Source organism: Eschrichtius robustus, chromosome 15, assembly GCF_028021215.1.
Source record: "Eschrichtius robustus isolate mEscRob2 chromosome 15, mEscRob2.pri, whole genome shotgun sequence".
NCBI classification, from domain to species: domain Eukaryota; kingdom Metazoa; phylum Chordata; class Mammalia; order Artiodactyla; family Eschrichtiidae; genus Eschrichtius; species Eschrichtius robustus.
In genome coordinates this window covers 95,305,355-95,324,644 of record NC_090838.1, presented here as the reverse complement: position 1 = coordinate 95,324,644, position 19,290 = coordinate 95,305,355, and the positions used below count along the sequence as shown (strand labels likewise).

Genomic DNA, 19,290 nt, shown 5'->3' with positions numbered 1-19,290 from the left:
CCGCTGCTCCCCACACCGGGATCCTGAGCCCAATGACACAGCAGGTGAGAAAGCCGGAAAGGACTCATCCCAAGAGAGGCAATCTGAAGACAGGGTGACTAATACCCCGGTTCTTTCCGAGACATGAATAATCAGTTTTCCTCTTATCTACAATTTCACAGCCTTTCCAATAACCCACTTTCTTGACTTAGGTTAGCCAGAGCTGCTTTCTGTTGTCTGTAACCGAAAGAGCCCAGTGGACAGACAGACTGACTACGGAGAACCACGCACTTCCCTGCACAGCAGGACGGGTCACTCAGCTTCAGAGACGACCTGACAAGGGGACGGGGTCCATCAGCACATGTACTCTGTGTCCCTTTGCAAACATGGAGCGATTCCTTCTGTGTTTTATGGCCAACAAAGAGGGCACTTCAGACATCAACAAACGGTACTTTCCCAAAGGAAAGCCCCAAACTGGAAGGGTCCACACTGCACGGCTGCCACGGCTGTAAACGAGGCACAAGTCCTGCCACGAGGGCTCACCTCACACACTCTAGAAACAGAACTGTCTTCCTCAAACGTGCAAAGGAAAATGACCAGAGAAAGAAGCCAGCCACAGAAAAAGATACCCTGGTTCCCTTGAGACCAGAGACGGACCCTTCCCAAGAACCGTAACAAGAAGAACGCGCCAGGAGCTGTGAATTCATGGCCAGTGGACATAACGGGCGTTGATCACATCCCAACTCACTGCATGAGGCCAGTGCTACCTTGACACCAAAAACCGGACACAAAATAAGAAAACTACAGAACACAGCAATTATGAACACAGACTCAAAAATCCTCAAAAAAAAAAAACCCCAAAAAACAAAAAAAAGAAAACCTAAGGAAACCTAAAAAATAAAACATTGCAAACATCTAAAAAGGATTTTACACCGTGATCAAGTGGAATTTACCCTAGGAATGCAAGTTTGGTTTAATATCCAAAAATCAATCAATGTAATATACCATATTTACAGCCTAAAGGACAAAAACCAAATCCCCGATTCTCTCAACGGGCGTAGAAAAAGGATTTCAGCAGCCTTTCATGATAAAAAAAACTCCTCCAAAAACTAGGAATAAAAGAGATATACTTAATGGTCAAAAGATGAATGCATTCTCCGAAAGATCAGAAACAAGACAAGGAAGCCACTTGTAGTCATCCTTGTACTGGTGGGTCTACACATACCATGGATTATTGCTGAGCCTTAAAAAGGAAGGAAATTCTGACACAGGCTACAACACAGATGGACTTTGAGGACATTGTGCCGAGTGAAATAAGCCAGACACAAAGGGACAAATCCTGTGTGATATCCACTGAGACAGAAAGTAGATGGTGGGGCAGGGGCAGGGGCTGGGGGAGGGGACGGGGAGTTGATGTTTAGTGGGGACAGAGGTTCAGTTTTACAAGATGAAAGTTCTGGAGACGGATGGTGGGGACAGTTGCACATTATGAATGTATTTAATACCACCGAATGGTGCTCTCAAAAATGGTTAATTTTACACTCCAGGTGGATAGTGTCAGAATTGAATTAAACTGTAGGACAAACTGTAGTATAGATAATGCTGCCAAAATATTTTCACATCAAATTCTCTTCACATTTACAATTACTTTCTTGGGTTTGATTTACAGAAGTGGATATTCTGGATTACAAGTTATAAATCATTTCAGACTTGATACATACTGCCAAATTATTTTCCTAACAAATTTTACAAATATACCCTCATACCAGTGATATAAGATAAGTATGTTTTTAATAAGATCTGCTAATATTGTAGGCAACTGATAATATCTATTTTATTTCTTTGAAGAATCACTAATCACGCTGGAACACTTTTTGTACTTTTGTACATTAATTACATTTCCTCTTTTGTTTCTATTTTGTTATAGTATCTCTGTTCATGTTCTTTCCCTTACACATGTACTAGGGTTTTCATATTCTGATCAACGCATAATACTAATATTTTCGATGTTGCTTTTGTTGCAAGTGTTTTTCCCAGTCTGTTTTTTGTTTTTAATTTTCAGAAATTTAATTTATTCTTATTCAAATGTCTTTCCTTCTGTAATTTGTTCCTAAAACTTCTGAATTTAAAAAGTACTTCTCATTCTAGGACTTCCCTGGTTAGAAGCCACCTGCTGGGGCTTCCCTGGTGGCGCAGTGGTTAAGAATCCGCCTGCCAATGCAGGAGACGCGTGTTCGAGCCCTGGTCCGGGAAGATCCCACACGCCGTGGAGCAGCTAAGCCCGTGCACCACAGCTACTGAGCCTGTGTGCCACAACTACTGAGCCTGTGCTCTGGAGCCCGCGAGCCACAACTACTGAGCCTGCACCCTGGAGCCCGCACGCCACAACTACTGAAGCCCACGCACCTAGAGCCCGTGCTCCGCAACAAGAGAAGCCACCGCAATGAGAAGCCCACGCACCACAATGAAGAGCAGACCCCGCTCTCCTCAATTAGAGAAAAGCCCACGCGCAGCAATGAAGACCCAACGCAGCCAAAAATAAATTAATTAATTAAAAAAAATAAAAAAGTACTTCTCATTCTGAAAAATTTAATAAACATTTCTATTTTATTTTAGCATTTATCTGGCTGAATTTTATAAGTAACTATTAAATATTATCCATCTGGAATTTCTTCTAATGTAATATAAGGCTATAAAGCTATAAACTGGTTTTTCCCCCCTAACTGCTAACAAATGATCTCACCATATGTGGGACATTAATTGAATAATTTGCCTCTTTCCCCCTGAAAACCTCGTTATCACAGAGCTTGTGTGATGAGCTATGATGTGTAAACAGCCAACACGGCTCATGTCCCACCCCCCACATTCTTCCCTGCAGTAACCAGCTTTCTGTTATTCTTGCCCCTTTATTCCTCCAAAGAAAGAAACGTCAGGATAATTCTATCAATTTTACCAGAAGACTCCCACCTGGAATTTTGATTAATGGTATTGAAGCTATATATTAATATGGAAAACTGAAAAAGTTCACAAGAAAAAATGTTCACGTTTGATCCAGAAGATTTCACCCATTCACCTGGAAGCCTCACTGGTGCAGAACCGCATCTTCCCATGTCCGAGAACTGTTCCTGCACTAATCCCGACGGAGAGAAGAAATACTGAAATACTGCACAGAATTACTGAAATTACATGGAGTTGAAATAAGCCTTCAAATCTATTTTAATGCTGACTGAAGGCATCTTTATTAGCATTTACTCACGTGTTATTATACGGCAACATTTAAAGAGCTCTACCTCACTAAGCCAAACCCCATACATACCAAATAAAACATACGACACCATTATTTATTCATTTGACAAGCACTTACTGAGTGCCTCCTGTGTCCTCTGCATTGTCACTTGGGCGTGGGATACACAGGTATTCCAAAAAGCATCAGCAGCTTTTTGTGGGACAATGTTGCATTCTTACAATTTAAGCCCTTTAATCAAAATTTATCTAACAAATCCAACCTCAAATTTTGACTTTCATCCCATTTGTTTAGCTAATCTCTAGCAATGCTTCCTCCTGGGAGGCATGATTAACCCAGACTGCGCAAAACAAAGCTTCATTTCTAAAAAGTTCCCAAGCCCTGTATCCTTGGCTTTCCCATCACCCACTTAATCTCTGTCTGCTGCAGCCTTCACGTTCCAGAAACTATCACCACAACTTCCTTCATAGAAAGCATCTAAATGACCAAACGTATTATCAGAAAGAGATGTGGGTGTTTCTTTATTTTAAAAATCAAAAGGGCTCAAGCTGGGAAAACGCTTCTTTTAAGTCTGGTCTCACGGTCCTCAAATGACCTTTGTGGGAAAAAACAGACCTCTGAAATTTTGAGGAATTGCTAGAACTTTTTTGTCTTTTGTCAAATTCAATAGACAGCTATATAATAAAATTAAGCACCGCTTTCTAAACTTCACTGATGTCCTTTGTCATCACCAGTAACACTAGAGAGGGGAAAGCACCTGACAAAGGCTGGAAAGCCCAGGTCTAACACAGGGAAGCAAAAATCACGTAGCCCGCATACAGCTGTGCATAAGTACCCATGCTAACACATTCTGTTAAAAGCATGAAGAAACTGCCTTAAACAGACATCTGCAGATGCCTCCTGCTTTGTGCAAATCTGGCAAATGCCCAAGAGACAAAAAGTGCTCTCATTTCCTGACGCAAGCCAGCATTTAAAAAAAAAAAAAAAAAAAAAGACATTAAGTCCAGAACCACCATTAAATTATCTCAGACATTAGCCTGGCACCCACTTCAAAGTTACATCATTGTAATTCTGGTCTGTCTTATAAAACAGATAACCTAGTGTCCTATACATATATCTTTAAAAATTTTTTGAACATATTTTTTTCATCATCATCCTCAATCATGTAAATATATTCAATCACCCGAAACCGGCTAAGTGCTAACAGAACTTTCCAGATTACAGTCGGAGCTGAAGCTCTTACTATCTTAGACTCATTTTTTTTTTTTAATTTATTTATTTTTGGCTGCGTTGGGTCTTCGTTGCTGCACGCGGGCTTTCTCTGGTTGCGGCGAGCGGGGGCTACTCTTTGTTGCGGTGCGCGGCCTTTTCATTGCAGTGGCTTCTCTTGTTGTGGAGCACGGGCTCTAGGCGCGCGGGCTTCAGTAGTTGTGGCACGGGGGTCAGTAGTTGTGGCTCACAGGCTCTAGAGTGCAGACTCAGTAGTTGTGGCGCACGGGCTTAGTTGCTCCGCGGCATGATCTTCCCCGACCAGGGCTCGAACCCGTGTCCCCTGCATTGGCAGGCGGACTCCTAACCACTGTGCCACCAGGGAAGTCCCTTAGACTCATTTTTGAAAACAGAAAACTAGTCTCAGCCATGTTCACAAAGGATCCCTGGCTTTTACAGAAACATCACTACCCACACTCCAAAAACAAAGGCTGCTCGTTTGGTGGATGAATTACTCCACCTCAAGCTTCTAATGAAGACTATGCTCTAATCCCTGACACGTGTCTCACGGTGACAAAATCTACACTGTGCTCCACAGAAAGAACAGTTCTGACGGCAATCCGTTAGGACCCAAGTGAATTGGGGTATTCTAACGTGGGCAATGACCTTAAACTGTGATGTTTCGGACACCATTTTACCACACACTCTCCGAATGAGAAAATTTGAAAGTAGTGAACGAATATTTATTTTGTTGTAAAATTTCCCATTAGAATATCAGAAAGAGGCATTCAGCTCAAGGCTGAGGAGTCAGGCTCAATTTTAACCTATATTCAAACCTCTGAAGAATAAATCCAAGCTGGAAGGAAGGCATAAGCCAGACGCCAGAGGTCTCTTCTTTAATTATGTGCTCATTACTGATTAGCAGGGGTCGTTTTTGTGTTTCTGCATCTGCCTCTGTAAGCCCAGGACTGACAGCACGACTGCCCTTGAGGGCGTCCAGGCACTCGAGGCCGCGGCTGGTGATCTCCCCATCACGTTCCAAGGATTCCAGAGAGACATCCTCGACTGACGTCACCGCATCACGCCCCTCCCCCGCTGTCCTCCGGTGGAGACGGCAGGACGCTGCTGGCAATCCCCACAGAAGCCCCGCCCGCAGAGCCACCGCCTGGCCGGGGTCAACCTCCTGGGCAGGCTCGGGGGCTCAGGAGCTCCTGGAGGAGCCCCATCCCCACCGAGGGCGCACGGCTCAGAGCACGGGTCTTGGCCCCAGCTGAGCCCTCGCGGCACGGGAGCACGAAGATCACAGGCACCGCAACCACGTGCTTGTCCGAGTGCAGGGCTCCCGTCCAGCACGAGGCTCAGGGGCTGAGCGTAGGGCAGCAGCAGACACGGAGAGGGGCCTGGACCGAGTCGCCTGACAGCGCGCATCATCCGACACCTGGTTCGCCGGGTTACCAAGTAGTCCCGGGGGAAGAGGAAGCTTCTCTTCTCAGAAGTGCGGCAGCTAAGACGGGAAATGCCTTCAACTGCAGCATCACAACATCAGCCGAACCCTAAGGAGTTAACCATCTAGGTGGGAAGTCCGCAAAACGCGGCCCCCAGGCCTGTGAGCTCGGACTTCTCACATGTTCACCCGTGTTCAGGAAACCTCCACTCCCCCCTCTTTCCTGACAACCAGCAGGGAGGGTGCGTGATGGGCGGGGCCCCGTTCGTTCTGGATGCCTCACACGTGGAAACTGGTCTAACTCCGTGACCAGCACACGAGACCAGCACTATTCCCTTCGCTCCGCACCCGAGGCAGAGGCGAGCCGGGCCACCCCCAGCGGGTGAGCGCGAAGCTGGGGTCTGAGCACAGGCTCTTTCCCATGGTAACATCTGATCACACAGCTCTTTTCATCCCGGTAACGTGGAGCTGGCAGGGGTACGGGAGCGCCAGTGGGCCGGCGCTCCAGCTGGAAAAACCAACATCCCTGGAATCAAGTCACCAGAATTCAAGCTCCAGCTCCTTCCTGGGTCAGCTTCCTACCCTGAGCGCATCTTTCAAGTTCCCAAATCTCCGATTCTTCATGCGAAAGCAAGGATGTTCGTATTTATTCTTATTCGTCATTCACCTACTTACTGAACATCTAAGAGGCGCCAGGCGTTGTCGCTAGATCCTGGGACACAGGCTGAACGGAGAAAAACCACCTCTGAAGGGAGTGGGGTGTAGGGTGGAGCTCTGGGGAGTCACCCCTCACAAGCGACGTGGCAGGTTTTATACCATCGGGGTCATGGTGCACGGGGCCGGCGGGGGGCTGGGGAGGGAGGAGGGGGAACAACAGGGCTGGACTGCCAAGGCTGCATGGAAAAGATCACTCCAGAAACGAACCCAGAGGACTGGGAACACCTCACAAGGCACAAAACGTTGGGAAACAGGATATGTAAAAACCTGAAGACACAAAAGAAAAAGGTGTGTCTTAATTTCAAACAGCTCTCAGAGCATATTTCTCCCGGCCAACTGGGGGAAGGAAGGGGCGGATGAATCACAAATGGGGCTGGAAAGGTAGGGACTGGGGACGAGACAAAAGGTTTCATAAACCCCAAAGCTCTGCACACACAGATGAGGTTCAGGACAGTCGTTACTAAGGCCCAAGTCATCACCAATGGTCAACATTCCCCCGTGATGCGAGGCTAGCACACACACAGCCCGGACAAGCTCAGACACAGGCTCCAAGACCAGTCCTGAGCTCTGCTCCAGAGGCACTGAGGTGCTTCATACCTTCCCACCCTTTCCATGCAAAATTTCAAATCCAAACAACTGCAGTTCTCAGCCAGACGGTCTGCATCTGGAGAAGCCAGCCTGTGTTTCTAACAGAAGCTTACAGGAAGCTGAGATCTGCAGGGTCCTTATAAAGACCTTTCAGTCCCCCCTTCTGGAGATGTGAGGGTCCGACACCAAAAACACTGTGCCGCGTCCCTCTAACCTCCATAGTCTCTGATGAAAACCTGTTGTCTTTCCAATTCCTTCCCATAAACGAATGGTGTCATTTTCCTCTGGCTGCTTTCAAGGCTGGTTTTTGTTGTTGTTGCTTTAATATCTATCTCTTTATTTATTTGGCTACACTGGGTCTTAGTTGCGGCACGCGAGATCTTTAGCTGTGGCATGCGAACTCTTAGTTGCGGCATGTGGGATCTAGTTCCCTGACCAGGGATGGAACTCAGGCCCCCTGCATTGGGAGTGCAGACTCTTAGCCACTGGACCACCAGGGAAGTCCCTTTCAAGGTTTTTTTTTTTTTTTAAATGTCTTCAGTTTTTAGAAGCTTAATTATATGTCTTGGCCTGAATTTTCTTGGGTTTATCCTATTTGTGGTGTGTGCAGCCTCTTGAATCTGTAGGTTTACATTTCTTGCCAATTTGGGGAAATCTTTAGCCATTATTTCCTCTGGGCCTTCTCCACCCCATGCTCTTCCTCCTCTGCTTTCAGAATTCCAAGGTCCCACAGGTCCCCAAGGCTTTGCTCTGTTCCCCAGTCTATTTTCTCTGCCGTGAGTGCGGGTGAGGCCACAGTTTTTTCTGGGTGTTTGGTTGAAGTCGAGCATTTACTGTCTAAACATTTTTCTTCTCGTTAGACTGTCTTTCCTGGTCCCACAGAGAACAGTCTTCGTTGTGACATGTTTTTGGTCTGTACCTGCTGGCATTTCTAGACGGCCAGAGTCTGGGATAAGACGGGGATAAGAAGGTTAAAAAGAAAAACCAGACAACTCATCACCCCATTGTTCATCAGGCCCCGTGGTCCCTGCCAGCTTGCCTTCTTCTCTCCACATTTCAGAACTTTTTTTTTTGGCCGCGTCATGCAGCCTGTGGGATCTTAGTTCCCCGACCAGGGATCAAACCCAGGCCCACGGCATTGAAAGCACCGAGTCTTAACCACTGGACCGCCAGGGAATTCCCCACATTTCAGAGTCTTAACGCTTGTTTTATACATAATGTCCAGCGTTTATTGTGCTTAGTGGGAGGAATAGGAAAATGTCCATCTGCTCCATACTCCCCAGCTTCTTAACAGTTTGAATGCTGGGGAAAAAATCTAAAGGTTAATACTTGGCGATATGTGAAAATTCTATGAAATTCAAATTTCAGTGTCTGTAGTTAAAAGGTCATTGGAATGCAGCTGTGCCCATTTACTTACATGCTGTCTACAGCAGCTTTCACGCTAAAACAGCACAGCTGAGCCGAGGTGACAGTATCTACCACGTGGCCCTTTAGAGAAAAGGTCTGATCGAGGGCCCTGATCATCCACAGCTGCCGACATCATCGCCTCCTGACGGGAGGACCCACCGCCTTCCCTCACGCAGTCACGGGTGTGGGAGCCCACTCAGGCTTCTGGGCCGCAGCTTCCAAGGAGACGTGCAGGTCGAGGCCACGTTCACACCAACACTAAGACGGCAACTGCCTCTCTCACTCTCCTCTCACGGGTCACTGTGAAGTCTTCCAGAAGCTACGTGACATGAAGTATTACAAAAGAATGAAAGCCAGCTGTCTTCCATTAAGACATTGACGAGATCTGCCCAAAAAGTATTTTTAAAGCCACTCTTCTCTCTACGTCTAAAGTATTTTAAAGCCACTCCACTCTTCACTATTTTGTTTCTTTGGAAAATAATCACAAAATATTTATGTTAACATACAAAAGGTTGATTAAATTTCAAATACAGCAAATATCAAGAAGCTCTTCAGGGTCCTCAATAATTTTTAAGAGTGGAAAGTGGTCCTGAGACCAAGAAGTTTGAGAACTGCTTCTTTAGATCCAACAATCAATTTATACACTTTATAGGGAACAAAGAAGTTAAACTATGCCCAGAGGATGTGACCTGCCAAATCCAGACTGTAGGAAATTCTTCAAGACAAGGAACCCGTTTCTTCAACAAAAAGAATCACAAGAACAGGAAGGGGGAAAAAAAAAGATGGAAGGGGTACCTATATGTTAAAAGAAACTGAAAGACTTATCAAGCTCTCAAAAGGTATGAACCTTATTTAGATCCCAATTCAGAAAAAACTATAAAGTGAATGTCTGAGATAAAACGAAAATTGAACACTAACTGGGTAGTTGATGATATACAGGAAATAGTACTAATCTTTTTCAGGTGGGATAATGATGTTGTAGTTATGTTTAAAAATCTTTTCTAGAAGAATCCTTACCATCTTAGGATACCTATTAAAATCTCTAGGGACTTCCCTGGCGGTCCAGTGGTTAAGCATCCTTGCTTCCACTGCTGGGGGCGCGGGTTTGATCCCCGGTCGGGGAACTAAGATCCCACATGCTGCGAGGTCAAAAAATAAAATAAAATAAACAAAATCTCTAGGATACGACACAGGGCAGAGCAGAGGGACAGGACTGGGCCTCGGTCACAGGTGAGGTCACGCCAGGCTGTGAGGACTGAAGCTAAGGTAGGACATGGGGACACATTATTCTACTTGTGTTTATGTCTGAACTCTCCATTAAAAAAAGTTTAGGGGCTTCCCTGGCGGTCCAGTGGTTAAGACTCCTCGCTGCCACTGCAGGGGGCACTGGTTCGATCCCTGGTCCGGGAACTAAGATCCCACATGCTGCACAGCACAGCCAAAAAATTTAAAAATTTTTTTAAATTAAAAATAAAAAAAGTTTAAAAGTACAGACTTCATGACATTCTTCCCCAGAAGCAGGGGATGAGGCTGGCCAATCTGCACTGGCACGACCCCCGTGCAGGGAGGTCTGCAGCCCACGTTTCGGGAGCAGCTCTCCCCGGTTCCTGACTCTCCCCCAAGACATGCCAAGTAAACCGGGCTCCCGGTTGAAGGCTGGCACGTCCCTACCTCCTGAGGGGCTCAAGAGACACTGCCTGGGGCCCATGTCTTACATAAATGACAGCAAAGCTATAATAACTGGTGACAAATGATCAGTTCCTCCTTTAATTTCGCAAAGACTTTTTTAACTTCTCCTCTGGTACCTGGACACAAATAACCCCCATACAAGACAGACAACGAGCTCCACACTGCATCGTAACTACACACACCCCGGCCGACAGCACAGGACAGACCTGCACTGAACTGGAACATCGGTCCCCAGATTTGTCAAGGTCACCACTACGTGCGCGGCACAGCCAGGAGCTCAAAATGAAAACAAACACACACACACAAAGACACCAAATTTAAGTGAAGAACGTGATCTCACCTGATACGTTCTCTGCTGGGCCTCCAGAGTGAGATCCGGGACCCTCCAAGCTCAGAAAGAAGGACCATCTGGCAGTGAGATGATGTAGCTCCCTCGCGGCTGCCGTGCTCAGGGAGCAACTATTAACCACACGAAGAGGACTCCTTGAAAGCGAGAAGTGGGAGCCACAGCCTCGCCTGAACGGGAGGGGACACGGGGAAGAGACCTGGGGAGGGGGCACGGGGAGGGGACACAGCTCAGCATCGACCTCGGCTCATCTCACCCTGACCCTGTGATGCGGGGACTTCGCAACCGCCTGTGCTGTTTCCTCATCTGTAAAATGGGCATAAAAATGCTGCCTCAAAGTGCAGCCGTGTCAGATTTGTGAAACAGATGTTTAACTCCTTTAAAGTACTTGTGTCATTGCAGGTCATTAATAAAAGATGGTTACTACTAAGAAAGTTTCCAAAAGAGCGGCCTAGCCATGAAATGAAATAATCTAAACAGGGATGACGTCATTTGAACTGCTTCCCAGTGGTCCGTGGATGCTGGGTCTCTGCCTGCAGAGTTAAGTTAAACCACATGTGAAGGCCATCTCGTCTTACGCCAAGTTCTGAGAGTTTATTCAAGCACTGTCACAGGCACTCAGAAGAGCTGGCTCTGGACTCTTCAATTCACTAATGAATGAAGGAATAAAAGTAGAAATAAAGCTCATTTAAATCCCGTTTGTTTTTCCTTGGACGTCTAACAAACATGATGAAGACGTTCCTTTACTTCCAGAGCCTACAATTTGGCAGAGAAGATTAGATATCTATACGCGTAACTATAATATAAAACAGAAGTTGATAACTACCCGAAAAGAAGCCAAAGTGCTTTGGGAGGAAAGACACAAGCTCTGAGCCCTGAGTCCCCAGCACACAACCTCAGTCTACGTTGCAGGAACTCAGTATCCAGGGGCCAGAGGCAATCCTGCCCCAACTGCAGACAAGACACAGGAGAGGAAGGTTTTCCAGCCCAAGAGAGCCACGTGGACAGAGGCCCTGCAACGGGAGAGCACCGGATGTTTTCAGAACCAAGGGGCCTGTGACCCGCTGGAAGGTGACAAACAGCCTGAACTCCAGGCACGGGAGTTTGGCCCTTATTTGACAGGCAATCGGGAGTCTTCTCAACATTCTGGAAAGAGGGGGGACATGACCGACGTGATGCTTCAGGAGACTCTGGAACCGACACGAATGACAACAAACTGAAAGATTCTCATGAGCTGGGACCACGTCTCATCCGCCTGGGAATCTCCGCGGCCACACCCACCTGGCACCTGAGAACCACATGCCGCATCCACCACGTGGAGAAGGAGAATGACCCACCAACGGCCCAGTGCCACCACCAGCTGTGCCCACACGCCCCCCCAGGCGGGCCCTGTGCTGCACGGCAACACGCCCGGCCTCAGGAGTCGAAACAGACACACGAAACACGACACGAGGACCACCACTCTCCCCGTGAGAAATACCTCACGGTCTGTCTAAGCGGATGGTCAGACCTGTCCCCTAACAGATGCACCAGCAGAGGAGCCCGCCAACAGGAAGGCCTCTCGGGCTGGCCCTGTGGGGACAGCGCACGGGGTGAAGAGGAGACCCAGGCCCCCGGGGGACGAAGAACCACCATCACCAGCACAAGGGCCTCAGAACCCCAAGTCCCCAAGGACGCGCTTCACAAAAGGAATCCACTTCAAAGAGGTTGACATCCGGGACCTTTGTCATACACTAGCTCTGGGGCAACATCTAATACTTCATCCAGACGTTTCCAGAATTACCATGTTCATGGGGCTCAGATACATCAGACAAGGTCTCACCTGGGCGTCTGCAGCCTATGGGGATGTCCCAGGGTCAGGACCGCAGGTAAAACCGGGGAAATCCGAGTGAGATCGAGGGACTGCGTGACCGTCGATACTGTGGCTTGGATCGCGCATCACAATTTTGCAAAATGTTACCAATGGGGAAACGGGGTAAAGGATACACTGGATCTTTCTAAATTCTTTCTTACTGCTGCATGGGGCCCTACGTGACCTCAGGTGAGCTACGTCGCTCCTACGTGTCCCAGCCCAAGCTCACCCTCCACCCTCCGCTCCCCTCCCCTCCCCTCCCACAGGATGCACTGGCCAAGGCCGGCTGTGCCTGCAGCTCCCAACCCGCACACAGAATGTCCCTGTGGACGCATCAAGGCAAAAAGTATGCTCCGACGTGAAAAGAATGCAGGAACGTGACCCCCTCTCCTGTGAGCTCCTGCGTGCAAACGTCTGATGAGATGAAACGAGAGATGAGTGGCCGTCGCACAAGGGGTAAAACCACAGCTGCTGGAGGGTCCACGGAACTTGGCAATGGGCACCCCAGCTCTCGCTTCTCAAGTATCTTAAAATTAAAGTTTTTGGAAGACAACCTGGCCACGGGCCAGCGTGAAATGTAGACGACATTTCTGTAGGCAGGAAACCACAGCTTAAAGCACAATTAACGAGAAATGTAAAATCGACCAGCAGTTTGAGATGCTTTTCCTTCTATTTAAGTGCAGCCCTAGTTGAGAACGTGACCTACGCTGAGGTTTATTTACTTGATCTTCTGAGGAACAGACACAAGATTACTGAAAACAGAGGCTCCTGGGGTAAAGCTCTGTGCTTCCATCACCGGCCTGGATCTGCCTTCCCCACTGCAGGCCCCCGGACCCTGAGGAGGGCAGGAAGGTCCCCTCGGGGAGGAAAGGGAAGGCCACTCACTGCACCCACATCCAGCAGGAGAAAGAGCGTCCAGGAGTGGTTCAGGGTCACCCCAAAGGAAAGGGGGGACGATGAATAGTCAAGACAGTGGTCCTGACAGACCTAGGCCCTCAGGGCACACGGCAACCAGAACTGAGGCATCTTTCCTACTACCAAGTTTTCATTAGTTTCCTTAAACTAAGAGCTCAATTTCCTCAGCACACAAACAGGCACAGAGCACTGAAGACCTACGAAGACCCTCACTGCCAGGACACCATCCCTCTTCATAACACGCTGGCATCGTGCCCGGAAAAATCCTTCAGGGCAAAAGTTGCTTTTCCCCTAGTGGTTCATCAAGTCCCACTAAAACTCCCTCCAACTAGAAAGCACTTACTACAACAAGCATTTGACACACATTTCTAAGAAAACTCTTTGTAGATATTCCTTTTTAAATATTCCAAATATCTGCATTTCCCTCATGATTTCAGATTATGTTAACAGTGGTTCTCAAAGGGTGGTCTCGAAACCCTGGAGGGTCCCCAGACCTTTTCAAGAAGCCTGGGGATGAAAAGTGTTTTCATAATAATGCTAAGAAGCTCCCGGAAGATGCCGAGCCCTCCGCGTGGTGCTGGCCCTTTCACTGATGGTGCAAAGGCAGCCGTGGGCCCAATGCCAGCCCCCAGCACCAATCAAGGCAGGGGCAGCAGCGGTGATGGGACCCAGCGCCTCACCCCCAGGCACCTGCAGGGAAAGAACGCCCCTTTCCCTTCTCAGTGTCCCTGATGAAAGCGGTGTTGTCCCAGCCACTCTGGGAAAGTCTATGCTCCTGAGAAAGCTAAACATGGAATCACCACGCACCCGGCCACTGCTCTCTTGGACAATTATTCCAGAGAAAGGGACGCTTATGGTGACACCAAAAACCTGTCCACAAACGTCCATATGTCCTTATTATTAATAGCCAAAACCGGAAACAGCCCAAATGTCCTTCATTTGTCCCTCATTTGACAGTTAAGCTGTCCTATATACACCCACCCTGAGGAGGACTACTCAGCCGTAAAGGGAGAAACTACAATACACACAGCAGCCTGGACGAGTCTCCAGGGAATTAAGCTGACTTGTTTAAAAGGCAATCCCCAAAGGTTAAGAAGGGTATGACTCCACTCATACAGTATTTCTGAAATAACAAAATTTTAGAGATGCTGAATGGATGCGTGGTTTAATGAGCAGGCGGGCGAGAACACAGAGGAAAATGGAACAGGAGGGACCCTCGGGGCGAGGGCACTAGCTGTCCTCTAGCTGGACCGCGGTGGGTACACACACCCACACTCGTGATAAAGTTACACACCACACACACGACTACAGGTAAAACTGGGGAAATCTGAATAAGATTAATGGATCGTATGACCATCAGTATTGTGGCTGAGACTGTGCACTACAATTCTGCAAAATGTTATCAATGGGGGAAACTGGGTAAAGGATACACTGAATCTCTCTATACTATTTCTGACAACTGCATGTGAATCTGCAGTTCTCTCAATAAAAGTTTCTACTAAAAAACGTACACCCGTGTTCATAGCAGCGTTATTCACAATAGCCAAAAGGTGGAAACAACCCAAATGTCCATTGAAGGATGAACGAATAAACAAATGAATGGTATAAACAAACAATGGAATATTATTCAGCCTTAAAAAGAAAGGAAATTCTGACACAGGCTACACCATGGATGAACCTTGAGGACACTATATTGAGTGAAATAAGCCAGTCACAAAAAGACAAAGACTGGATGATTCTACTTATATGAGGAACCTGGAATAGTCTAAATCAGAGACAGAAAATACAACAGGGGTGACCAGGGGCTGGAGGGAGAGGGGAATGGGAAGTTGTTTAATGGACAGAGTTTCAGTTTTGCAAGAAAAAAGAGCTCTGGAGATGGACAGATGCCAGCGATGACCACACAACATTATGAATGTGCTTAATACCACACAAAAAAGTAAGGGATTGCGAAGGGAAAGTTGAGGATGGGAATGGGATGGGATCAGGAGATGATCAAGGCTCTTAAAAGGAAATGGTTATACTCTTAATTCATACTGTATCCACTGTATTGTCATTCTTTATATCTTACATATATTTTAAATTTTGTATTGATTGCATTTTCAATAAATTTTTTTAAAAACAAAAAAATGTCCTTGATGAAGCAATACAAATTACTGTTATTAAATCTCGAACTTTGACCTTGTATTCTGTTTCTTGTGATGAACAAAGCACTTGGGCTGCATACCACAGTAAGAGGATTGTCTGCAGGGAAAGCACGAGTGTGATCCAGTGCCGGCTGAATTAGATGCTTTTTTTCATGGTCTACCATTTTTACCAGAAAGAATAACAAACTATGGTTTTTAGACTTGCACTTGGCAGACATTTCTTGAAACTAAACAAAGTGAGTCTGTTACTTTGAAGAAAACAATTGACAAGAGTTTCCTATCAATAATAAAAATCAAGCTTTCAACTGAAAATTAGAGTGTTTGAAAACTTGTATCCACCACCTGGAGCTTGACAGCTTCTCAAACTTAGAGAGTTTCTGAGGAGATCAGCGGTGATATTAAGAAATGTTATTTAGTGATACTGTATAAAGAGATGTGTCAACATTTGGAAGAGCTGCCTAACTCAGTGAATCAACATTTTCCAAATGAGGGTGATGTTACAACGGGGCACAAGCCCCTTCCAACTGCAGGGCAGACGGTGAATTTCAATGTCATGGAGAGTGAAAACCACCTTGGTAAGGCTTCAGACTCCACATCAAACTAATCTTTAAGAAACATTAAGCTTGTCTAGTTTTGGAGTAATAACGAAAAATACCGCAACTACGTGAAAAGCTATTAAAGTACTACTGCTCCCTTTTCCAACCACACGTCTGGTTAGGAGTAGATTTTCTGCAGACTTCAACCAAAACGGGCCGCAATGGACTGAACGAGCAGGCAGGAAAATGCAGACATTTAGGAGATATGCAAAATGTAAGAGCAGGGCTCTCGTCGCACTAATTTTTTGTTTAGGAAAATGCTATTTTCATAAAGCATGCATTATGTATATTGAGATCACAGACTTATTTTACGTTTAATGAATGAGTCAATGTCCTTTAAAGTCTCAGTTTCGTTTCTAATTCGGTAAATCTCGAGCCCTGAGACGTCCCGGCCCTCACGGACGCCTCTCGCAACACGAGCCGGGCTGCGAGCGCCGGGCGGGCGGAGCGCCGGGCCGGGACGCGGTCCACTCGGGCCGCCGGCTCTGCAGGCCCGTCCGCCAGCGCACGGGGAGGGGCCGGCAGCGCCGCCAACGTGGCTCCGGCTCCGGCTGCGGGTTCACGGACGCCGCGGCCTTACCTGTTGGTCATTCCTGCCGCCACGCCCAGCATCTCCGGCGGCCACGCGAACCCTCACCGCGTACCCGCGCCGCTCCCGCCGCTGCCGCCGCTGCCGCCGCTCCGCCTCGCTGAGGGGACTGGCAGGAAGGGACGGGGGCGGGGGCGGAGGCCACGCCCACCTAGGCTCGGCCACGCCCATCAGGCCCCACCCCCCCCCACTCCCGGAACCGCCCGCCCGGATGTCGGCCCCGCCTCCAGCTAGGCCCCGCCCGCGTCGGCCCCGCTCCCGGAACTGCCCAGCCTCCAGCCCCGGTCCCCGAAACCATCCGCTCGGAGGTCGACCCCGCCTCCAGATAGGCCTCGTCCCCTGGACCGCCCCATGTCGGCCGCGCCCCGATGTCGGCCCCGCCCCGATGTCGGCCCCGCCCCGCCTTGGCTCTGCCCTCCCCTTCAGGCCGCCCCGCCCCGCGCGCCGAGGCCCCGCCCTAGCGGAGGCGGACTCTGTCCCCGGGCTTGAGGGCCCGGCCCGGTCGGGGTGCGGGGCCGGGTCGCCCTCCGTCCTGCTACGCTGTCCCCGCACCTGAATCCCGCGGGCGGGGTGGCTGGGCGGGCGGTGTCGGTGCTGATGTGAAGTCAGCTCCGCTCTGACCCGGTGCGCGCTGTGGGGCCGCTGCCGGAGCTGCAGCAGCGCTGAAGACCCCGTTTACGGAGGGTTCTCGCGGAGCGTTCCGGGGAACCCGGTGAGCCCCGAGGGGTGGCGGTGCTCCTTACGGAGGACTGCAGCGGGGGTGGGTGGCGTGCGGCAGCGGAACAGAACTGGCCACACGCTTGTACAGGGAGGGCCCATGCAGTTTGTTTTTAAGAGTAACTGAGGAAGTTTGTTTAACCAGGACATTAATTAAATAAATCACGGTTTCTACACATAATACTACACAGATGTTAAAAAAATAAGAATAGCCAACAAGCACATGAAAAGATGCTCAACATCACTGGTCGTCAGGGAAATGCAAACACGCGCAGGGTGTTGTGTTCGTTGAGAAACTGGGGCCCTGGTGCACTGCGGGGCGGAATGTACATTGGTGCAGCCACTGTGGAGAACAGTACGGAGGGTCCTCAGAAAACTAAAAAGAGAGTTGCCATATGATCCAGCAATCCCACTTCTGGGTATTCATCCAACAGAGTTGAAAGCAGGGGCTAGAGGAGATACTTGTACACCAGCATTATTCACAAATGCCAAAGGTGGAAACAGGTCCATGGATGGAGAAATGGGTAAACAAAATGTGGTCCATCCATACAATGAATATTATTCAGCCTTAAAAAGGAAGGGGGGCTTCCCTGGTGGCGCAGTGGTTGAGAATCTGCCTGCCAATGCAGGGAACACGGGTTCGAGCCCTAGTCTGGGAAGATCCCACATGCCGCGGAGCAACTAAGCCCGTGAGCCACAGCTACTGAGCCTGCGCGTCTGGAGCCCGTGCTCCGCAACGGGAGAGGCCGCGATAGTGAGAGGCCCGCGCACCGCGATGAAGAGTGGCCCCCGCTTGCCGCAGCTACGGAAAGCCCTCGCACAGAAACGAAGACACAACAAATCCATAAATAAATAAATAAAATTAAATTTAAAAAAAGGAAGGAAAAGGAAGGAAATTCTACAACACGGATGAAACTTGAGCACATTGTGCTGAGTGAAATAAGTCACAAAAAAGGACAAATACTGTGTGATTCCACTTATATGAGGTCCCCAGAGAAGTCACGCTCATAGAGACAGAAAGTAGATGGTGGGGGCCAGAGGCTGGGGGAGGTGGAAGTAAGGAGTTTTGATTAACAGGTACACTTTCAGTTTTGCAAGATGAAAAAGCTCTGGGACTTCCCTGGTGGCACAGTGGTTAAGGATTCACCTGCCAATGCAGGGAACACGGGTTAAAGCCCTGGTCCTGGAAGATCCCGCCTCCCGTGGAGCAACTAAGCCCATGAGCCACAACTACTGAGCCTGTGTGCCACAACTACTGAAGCCCGCGCCCCTAGAGCCCGTGCTCCGCAACAAAGAGAAGCCACTGCAATGAGAAGCCTGCGCATCGCAACCAAGAGTAGCCCTCGCTTGCCGCAACTAGAGAAAGCCCGCGCGCAGCAACGAAGACCCAGCGCAGCCAAAAACAAATAAATAAATTTTTTAAAAAAAGATGAAAAAGCTCTGGAGGTTGGTTGTACAACAATGCGAATATACTTGACGCTACTGAACTGCACCCTTAAAAATGTTTAAGGTCAATTTTATGTTATGTGTATTTTACCACAGTTTAAAAAAAATAAGGCAGATGATTTGTAGTAATAAAGAATGACCTCTGCAATATATTTTAAGTAAGGAAATAATGAAAGGGAGAAAAGTTTGTTTAGTATGCTGCCGTTTGAGGGAAGAGAAAAGGGAGACACGACCCACAGGCACACACACACACACACACACACACACACACACACTCACCACTTGTATATTCAGAAATATCTGGAAATCTTAGATATGCAAGAAACTAGTAACAGAAGTTGAATCTGTAGAGGGTCTAGGGATTAGAAAGAGGGGAGAACATGCACACAAAATATATTTCCTTAA

At 48.2% G+C, this 19,290-nt stretch overlaps 1 protein-coding gene across 1 annotated transcript in view; it reads right to left on the bottom strand.

Moving 5' to 3' along the window:
* Nucleotides 1-16,827, bottom strand: part of LIMS1 (LIM zinc finger domain containing 1) — a 103,399-nt gene extending 86,572 nt beyond the window's left edge. The window contains exon 1 of the mRNA XM_068565134.1: nucleotides 16,714-16,827. Within this exon, the coding sequence (XP_068421235.1) occupies nucleotides 16,714-16,745 (32 nt within the window). The 5' untranslated portion in view covers nucleotides 16,746-16,827. The remainder of the gene's footprint in view (nucleotides 1-16,713) is intronic.
* Between the last annotated feature and the right edge of the window lie 2,463 nt (nucleotides 16,828-19,290).